General features: G+C 36.9%; 2 protein-coding genes across 2 annotated transcripts; one reads left to right on the forward strand and one right to left on the reverse strand.

The window, feature by feature from the left end:
* The first annotated feature begins 1,472 nt into the window (after positions 1 to 1,472).
* LOC123227625 (translocase of chloroplast 120, chloroplastic-like) lies at positions 1,473 to 5,822 on the forward strand. Its single transcript, XM_044652693.1, has 2 exons — positions 1,473 to 1,631; positions 1,988 to 5,822. The coding sequence occupies exon 2, from the start codon at positions 2,012 to 2,014 to the stop codon at positions 5,567 to 5,569; it is 3,558 nt and encodes a 1,185-aa protein (XP_044508628.1). The 5' UTR covers positions 1,473 to 1,631; positions 1,988 to 2,011; the 3' UTR covers positions 5,570 to 5,822.
* Positions 5,823 to 7,532: 1,710 nt separating this feature from the next.
* Positions 7,533 to 8,256, reverse strand: LOC123227407 (dirigent protein 23-like). Its single transcript, XM_044652196.1, has one exon. The coding sequence runs from the start codon at positions 8,193 to 8,195 to the stop codon at positions 7,644 to 7,646; it is 552 nt and encodes a 183-aa protein (XP_044508131.1). The 5' UTR covers positions 8,196 to 8,256; the 3' UTR covers positions 7,533 to 7,643.
* Between the last annotated feature and the right edge of the window lie 1,091 nt (positions 8,257 to 9,347).

Below are 9,347 nucleotides of genomic sequence, written 5' to 3' on the forward strand. Positions count from 1 at the left end.
ATATGTATTTATTTATGTATTCAAAATGGGTATGTAAAATATTATTTTTTTCAATTTTCAATTACAAGTTGGTGTAGTTGAAGGTGTGATATTAAAGTGATGATAATGTTGGTGGATGTTCCCTACAAATAATATGGTAAATCAATGAGATTGTTGCATCTTGAAATTTACAATGGAACATTTTTAAACACAAGCACAAGTAGGGCAAGTTGGAATTGTGAAAACTAAGAAAAATATATTACAATTTTGTTGGTAACATAAAGTCCCACAAGGTGGGATATGTGAACTTTGCAAGATCTTTCCTTGGAAATGTTGATTTTGCCTCAAAACATGTGCCCCCCCAATGTGAGAAAGAAAAAGGCCATGTGATCAAAATTATTAAATATACCCAAAATTAATTGTCAAAATTTAGATTGAGTTTATATGATAATGGGTTTTCTAAACATTTGGTTTACCCATCCACATTGGATAATTTGTAATTAAAAAAACAAAGTCTCAAAATAATTAAATTTATCAATTTTGATTTTTTTAATAAAAACTTCTTAAAAATAAAGATTAACTAAAACTAAACTAAACTTAATTAAAGTCTTTTGTTAAACAAAATGTAAGTAAAAATAGATAAATAACTATAAAATAAACGATCGTAAAGTTTTTACATGATTCAACTATAAACAGAAGTATATACACAACACATTAAAAGTATCTTAGATAAACACTTAAATAAATAATGATTCAAGCTTTATAAAATAAACATGTAAAGGTGTCAATAGATAAAAATCAAAATTACGCATTTTTAAATTTAGTAAATTTGTAAATATATCAAAATATCATTAAATAAATAATCATAGCATAAAAGTCAATTCCCTCTTTGTGTCATCCTCTCCCGTTAACTTTTGCTCTTCTCGTAACCCTACATAACACATCTCATACTTATAAAACAATTACATGGGTGAATTGGTAATCCTTTGGTGGTAAGTGCATGACTTTTCAAGGTAACTTAAATATTTATGTATACAACTAAAGGCATTATTTTTGAATATATTTAATGATAAAATGGATATAATATTTTTCAATAATTCAATAATACAAGTCTTTGGAAAGCTCATATGGAAAAGAGTAATCACGCCCATTGGAGTAGGCCAAATAGACCTGACATTTTATCCATTATTTATAATGAATACTAAGAGGAACAAGACATTTTACATGTTCTTGATCATCAAATTTGTTCTTCAATCAATCAGTAGTCATCCAAAATCAACGGCCCACATTGTTCCACAAAGATCCGTCACGTGACAACCCAACACACACCATAACATGTCTTTAAAACAGGCGACCTTTTTCCACCTCTTCACGTCCACGTCAGCATGATTTGGAGTCTTTCACGTTGATGCCAATGAAACCATCTCACACCGTCCGATCAAGCCAAGCAACCACTCTCAACCGTTCATCAGACTCTTATCTTCTAACTAATACTACCCCTCTAAAATGGCAGCCAAAGCCCCCCAGAGGCTATGTTAACTAGATATCAAAGTAAACACATGAAAGCCGATTCTTTACACTGAAACTAACTGCACCTTTTTATCTCTCTCTTTACAAATCATTCTCTTTCTCTCTAGCAGTCACAAATACTGGTAAAGTTTTCATTTTTTTAAGTGGGTTATGTTTCTAATTTTTGTTTTGAATGTTTACTTTTTCTTGAATGACTGAAAAGTTTCTTACTTGATTATAAGTCTTGCATAATCGTCAATGCAAACATATAAAAAGGCTATAAAGATCTGCTATCTTTTAGTTGATTATTGTAATTTGTTATGGGAGCAAGGGAAATACCTATTTATAATTAAGATACATGTTGTTTTTGAATAGGAGGTGAATTATTGTTATTGGATTTTGATGTAGTTGGTGTTTGGTTTTTAATGGTTATAATGGGTTTTTATTGATTTTTTAATCTGTTTGGTTAAGTGGGTTTTTGTGGTTTTCTTGAATCTAGGGTTTTGAAGCTACAATATTGAAAATGGAAAATGAGGTTGACAAGCTTGTAGAAGTTAGGCCTGGAGATGAGGAAGTAGAGGAGAGGGTTCAGGTGGGCTCTGATGAGTCAAAAGATGTAGAGGAGGATGTCTTTAAGGAGGTGGTTGATACAAATGACCATGCACTTGATCAAGAAACAAAAGATGCATCAGGAGATGATCATCTTGTTGTTGGTGATTCAGGGTTGCTAGTGGTTGATGACAGGACTAATGTAGGTAGTGAAATGGAGAGTTTTGAGGAGGTAACTCCTGTTCCTGGTGAGGTTTGGAATGTGGATGTGAGTGGGGATGAAGTGGTAGGAGGGGATATTGTTCATGGGGTTGCTGTGCCTGATAAGATTGATGAGGGAGGGAGTGGTAAAGTGGTACACGGTGAAATGAATGTGGGATTGGAGGTTTCTGACAAGATTGATGAGGGAGGTACCATGGGGGAAGAGGTGAGTGGTAAATTAAATGAGCGAGTGGATGTATCTGAGGTTGGTGATAGAGTCGAAAGTGAAGTTTTGAATGTTGGGGTTGAGAGGCCTGAAAATGGGGATTCTGATAAGCTGGATTTTGAGGAATCACATGGGCATGCAAAATTGGAAAATGGAATTCCTGTGGTTGGAAAAGATAGTGAAATTCAGTTGAGTGGGGACATTCTACCTGAAGATGGTGAGATAAGAGAATCGAAGGAGGGTAACTTTGTTGTTGAATCACAAGATGACAGGGCTGCAGAACCTATTGATTTGGCAGTTGGCTCTCCGAAGGGGCTTCTAGATGATAGGGGTGAAGAGCTGAATGCTAAGGTCACTAGTCTGAATGAAGAACATCAGATAAATGAGACTGAGCAATTGAGAGAAGCTACATCTGGTGTAGGTGCTGCACAAGCTAATGGTGTGAACGGAGAATTGAAAGTTATTTCCACCAAACTTGATTCAGAGCATCAGCAGGAGGCTTGCATACTGGAAGGCACTTCAGCTGACTCGCCTAAAGATGTTGTGGAGGGGACAGGGACTCCGGAAATTGGAGGCTCACCTTCTTTACAAAAAACCACAGATGTGGTGAATGAAAATATTCAGATGGGTACAACTGATTTTCAACCTCAACGTGCAGGTGAAATAGTTCAGGAAGTTCATATTGTGGCTGAAGGGCCTGAAAAGAAAACAGTGAAGGATCAGGAACAGAATCAGAGCAATAGTCAAGTGATAAGGGAACGTGATATTCGGCCTGCATCTCAGATTGCTTCTTCTACTTCAAGATCAATGAATACTCCTCCTAACCGCCTTGCACCTCCAGCTGGCCTTGGGCGTGCTGCTTCTCTTTTGGATCCTGCCCCTCGTCTTGTGCAACAGCCTCGTGTAAATGGATCTGCATCACATACACAAACCCAGCAAATTGAAGACCCTAGCAATGGGGAGTCTGAGGAGTATGATGAAACTCGTGAAAAACTTCAGATGATCAGGGTTAAGTTCTTGCGACTTGCACATAGGCTTGGGCAGACTCCACATAATGTTGTTGTGGCTCAGGTCTTATACAGACTGGGATTAGCTGAGCGACTGCGAGGAAGAAATGGTGGTCGTGTTGGTGCTTTCAGCTTTGACCGTGCAAGTGCCATGGCAGAGCAGCTTGAGGCAGCTGGGCAGGACCCACTTGATTTTTCTTGTACTATCATGGTACTTGGAAAGAGTGGAGTTGGTAAAAGTGCAACAATTAATTCTATATTTGATGAAGTTATGTTCAATACTGATGCTTTTCAGATGGGTACAAAGAAAGTTCAGGATGTTGTAGGCACCGTGCAGGGGATTAGGGTAAGGGTTATCGATACTCCAGGCCTTCTTCCTTCTTGGTCTGATCAACGACAGAATGAGAAGATCCTACACTCTGTTAAGCGGTTTATCAAGAAAACACCCCCAGATATTGTGCTGTATCTTGACAGGTTGGACATGCAAAGCAGGGACTTTGGTGATATGCCTCTATTGCGCACCATCACCGAGATATTTGGACCATCTATATGGTTTAATGCAATTGTGGTTCTGACACATGCAGCTTCTGCTCCACCTGATGGCCCAAATGGTACTGCCACTAGTTACGACATGTTTGTCACTCAACGCTCTCATGTTGTCCAGCAAGCCATTCGGCAGGCAGCAGGGGACATGCGGCTTATGAATCCTGTTTCATTGGTGGAGAACCACTCTGCATGCCGAACAAACAGGGCTGGGCAGAGAGTCTTGCCAAATGGTCAAGTTTGGAAGCCTCATCTATTATTGCTTTCATTTGCATCAAAAATTCTGGCTGAAGCAAATGCTCTTTTAAAGTTGCAAGATTCTCCACCTGGGAGGCCTTTTACAAGCCGATCAAGGACGCCTCCTTTACCATTCCTTCTTTCATCCCTTCTCCAATCAAGACCACATGTAAAACTGCCCGAGGAGCAGTTTGGTGATGAGGACAGTGTAGATGATGATTTGGATGAATCGTCAGAATCTGAAGATGAATTGGAATTGGATGAATTACCACCATTTAAACGTATGACGAAGGCCCAGGTGGCAAAGCTTTCTAGATCTCAGAAGAAGGCATATTTTGATGAGTTAGAGTACAGGGAAAAACTATTTATGAAGAAGCAGTTGAAAGAAGAAAAAAGGCGACGGAAGATGATGAAGAAAATGGCAGCTGCAGCTCAAGATATGCCAAGTGACTACAATGATAATGCAGAGGAGGAAAGTGGTGGTGCAGCATCTGTGCCAGTTCCTATGCCTGATTTAGCGTTACCTGCTTCTTTTGACTCTGATAATCCCACTCACCGTTACCGTTATCTTGATTCATCCAACCAGTGGCTTGTGAGGTCTGTTTTAGAAACTCATGGTTGGGATCATGATGTTGGTTATGAAGGTATAAATGTAGAAAGACTGTTTGTTGTTAAAAACAAAATTCCAGTATCATTTTCTGGCCAGGTCACAAAGGACAAGAAGGATGCCAATGTGCAAATGGAAATGACCAGTTCTCTAAAGCATGGCGAAGGGAAAGTGACTTCTTTAGGTTTTGATATGCAGACTGTTGGAAAGGACTTAGCTTATACTCTGCGTGGTGAGACAAGATTTAGTAATTTTAGGAGGAATAAGGCAACAGCTGGCCTCTCGGTTACACAAATGGGTGATTCCTTATCAGGTGGTATGAAAGTTGAAGACAAATTGATTGTGAATAAACGATTCAGGGTGGTTATGAGTGGTGGTGCTATGACCAGTCGTGGTGATGTTGCATATGGAGGCAGTTTGGAAGCCCACTTGAGAGATAAAGACTATCCTCTTGGTCGATCACTGTCAACTCTTGGTCTTTCTGTCATGGATTGGCATGGAGACCTAGCCATTGGTTGCAATGTACAGTCCCAGGTCCCCATTGGACGATCAACAAATATGGTTGCTCGAGCCAATTTGAATAACAGAGGGGCAGGACAAGTCAGCATTCGCATCAATAGTTCAGAACAGCTTCAATTAGCATTAATTGGCTTCATTCCTCTATTAAAAAAGATCTTTGGTTATCATCAACAAAGTCAGTTTGGACAATGATGAAAATTAGGTTTAAATCTTCTGCTTAGCCTTGCGGTTGTAGGATAAAAAAATATTTGAAACAGCCATTTCAGAATGATCATCATCAAATAGGAAGCGAATGTAAGATGTGGTTTCTCTATTTTGGTATTTCTTTCTTTATTCATATTAAATCTTTCTGGTTATACAGATTGTAGTAGTATTTGTTAGATACTTTGCATATGGTGATTTTTGTTCTGATTAAACCATCGACCAAGCATTGCCTTTTGTTCAATCATGCTTCCGAGTAGGATAGTTTTCTCCGTTGGTTGTGCTTATTGATATGTATTTCGGAACTGGTCATAACCCGTCATCTTTATGTCATTCTTTGTTTCATTTCTCTTTCAAAATTCTTTGGCACTTCAGTTCTACACTAACATAAAACTCTGCTTCGTTTAATAATTTGTTCCTTTAACTTGGAACATCGATCCAATCTTTCCCATATTCAGGTATTGAATATAAAATATGTGCCTGTAATTGAAGAAAGTTGTGTTCTTATGCTTTCCTGTTGGCAGGCAAAGCCTTCAAACAAGTGATATTTATCACCACACACTCATTGCTCTGCAATCCTGAAACTGAAATGCTACAACACTTTGCAAAGTTGATATTGGTGATTCCTAAAGAAGTATTCTCTAGGCTCTACCGTGTGGGGCAAATGGGACCTCTGAGCATCGAGTAGAGACATCCATTTTCATTTTCCTCTTAAACCCAATAACCCATGTACACTGCTGACACGCTTGTCTCCCTTCTCTGAAGTTGGAAGCTGGTTTTCTCTTTGTAAGTTGCTGCTGATAATTGGAAATCGCCATTGGATATTTTCTTCCAACTATGTGCCAAGGATTTGTCAGTCAAGAGTGTCAACAGCATTTGAATTATAGAAAAGAAGATATTGCAGTGAGAATAGATTTATCAAACAGCTCCATTAATTGAACTCCTGTCAATTTCTCTCAATTTATAGCCTAAATCCTGTCAAATGTATTGCAAAAGTCAACAATGTCTGGTCTAGGGCCGGTTTGGTGCAACTCATTATGTTTTTATAGGTCTTTAATGGATTATGTCGTCAATTATATTTAAGATATTCTTTTAAATATTTTATTATTTTTATGGGATTGTATCGGATTGGCTTGTGGACCTTACTCTAGGGCCTTGACACCATTTGCATTTTGCGGGCTATGCAAAAAAAACAGTGAAGTTTGAATTATGTCGTGTGTTGATTTAAACCTAAAATAGTAAATTAAATAGTATAAACTAGTTTCTTCATTTGGATTGTTTCACGCTAAGTTCAAACAAGACTCAACTTAAATTTGACTTAAGATTAATGTATTAAGATTTGAATTTGTTTCCAAAACAATTTAATTTAATATTTAATCTAAAATGGCTTAAATTCTAATATTTGAATCGATTCACTCAAAAAAAAAAAAAATCAAATTCGTGGGCTTAAATTTAGTTCATTTATTTATGTCATGAATTCAAACTCATATAGTTCAGATCTAATCTATAATTAATATAGGTATATCATTACTGTAACAAATTATAATGATGTTACTTTGTAAGTGGTGGTTCGATTAAGAAACTCAGGGTGATCCAAACTTTCCTATACAAGTGATTAAGTTGTCGCCAAGTGTAGGTGATTTTACATCAATGACAATGATCAATATGACTGGCTACGGTGCCATGAAAAGAGGCACCAAAACCTTTTCGATCTTCCCACTGCCAATAATCTTGTGGGCTGTGGCCAGCACAAAAGAAAAGGCTTTGATTCTTTCAGTTAATTGGGAATAATATTCATCAATCGTGGCTTAAAACAGGGCTTTTATACTGCATAAATGAATATATATGATGGGAAACATATAGGACACATCATGCATACAAATTACGCTGCTCAATAAAGAATAATATTGCAGTCTAAATTAGGTTACCGACACATAAAAGTAACAAGAAAACATCATAAAATAAACTACTTATTCAGAAACTGCAATATCAAACATCATTAAACTATGTAATTGTATGCATAATATTACGTGAATAATATCATAGAAGAAGCTACAGAGAAATCCTAGTGAACGACTGTAACATTGTATCCAACAATGGCATCGCCAGTGGTAAGATCTAAAGAATACGTTTTGGCAATTGCATAGCCCCGAGCCAGTCGAAAAACGCCGGTGCCACCGACTATGGGCATCTCTCGGACGGGAGTCAAAGCTCTATTGCTACCAAGAAGGCTGATAGAGCTGCCATTATAGATACCATCTGTGAACCCAAAGCTCATGGACATGATGAGACCAAGTTCATCCTGGCAAGCTGACCCGTAAAGCCCTTGTCCCCGCCCCAAGAGCTTGGAGGTGGGATCTGGAGTTTCTGTCAATGGATCATCTGCCATCATGACAACACCAAAAAGAGTTGGCGATTTATCTGTGCCGGTGGCCTGAGCCACCCTCACAGCACTCGGGTTCTTCCCACTTAGCGTGTCATGGAAGTAGAATTGCAAATTGGTCACCGTCTCTTTTTCAGTCACCAGCTTCTGAACCCAACTTTCAGCCATCCCAGGCATGGCTTCCATTGCCAGGGTAACCACGAGCATACAAAGCACAACCCTAAACTTTCCCATATCTTTTTTCTGCTTTCTGAAGACTTGAAAAGAATTGTGGACAAGAAGGAAAAGGACTAGAGATACCTTTATAAAGGAATGTGAGAGATTATTATTCAAAGGCTGTTTAACTACAATAGAGTTGGGAAGAAATAACAGCAGATAGGCCCCAACTACTGAATTTATAAGGCAATTAAAATTTATTTTAAGTTTAATTCAATCAAATGAAGTAATCTCAAGTAAAGTTGTCGGTGATTCTCTGTAATTTTGCTTTTTTTTTTTTTCTCTTTTATGAATGCTTCTGTATGTAATATATGTTTTGGTGTCTTCCAGAAGAGTAAAATGTGGCTCACCTAACCCTCCCTTTCGATCTCCAAAATCATTTTACATCATAGGATTGAAGAAGTGACGAATAATTCAACCGATTGGCTACCTGTTTGGTTATAATTCTGGAGAATTATTCCATGCAAATTATTAAGGGAAATTGAAATTTTTAGCACTATTTTATTCCGTGTATACAAAATTGTCACCTATCCTAAAGCTTTCATAAATATACTACAACAGTACTCACCTTCCCCAAAATACCCCTCTTTAATCTTTCAAGCATATATTCTCTCTTTCTTTTTCTCTGCAACTTTTTTCTCTCCTCTTTCTTATCTTTTAAGTGATAAAATAATCATGTAGAAAATAGAATAAATGTTTCAAAAATAAAAGAAGAAAGGAAAAAACTGAAAAGGGAAATAGATTTCAGATTAACAATTCTTTACTAAAAAAAAAACTGAAAAAAAAGTGAAAAAAGGTTGTCAAAAAAAAAACTGAAGAAAAAAACTAATTGGCAAATCTTATTCGGTAGATTTCAGAGTTCAGAAAACTGGAAAAAGAAAACTGGAAATCTTATCGATAGATTGGGTATTTAATTAAAAAGAAAACTGGAAAAAAAAAAATAAAAATAGTTGGCAGGGGTTGGCGTTTTATAATTTTTGGGGGTTGGCGGATAATACTTTTTTACAAGCAAATGGTTGGCGTCACCAGACACAAACCCATTATATTATATTATAATATAATATAATTATATCATATTATTATAAATTATATAATATATTATATTATATTATAATATAATATAATATTATATAATTTAATATATAAAATGAACTGATAAGGGTTTTCGTC

This window comes from Mangifera indica, chromosome 10 (genome assembly GCF_011075055.1).
Source record: "Mangifera indica cultivar Alphonso chromosome 10, CATAS_Mindica_2.1, whole genome shotgun sequence".
Lineage (NCBI taxonomy): Eukaryota > Viridiplantae > Streptophyta > Magnoliopsida > Sapindales > Anacardiaceae > Mangifera > Mangifera indica.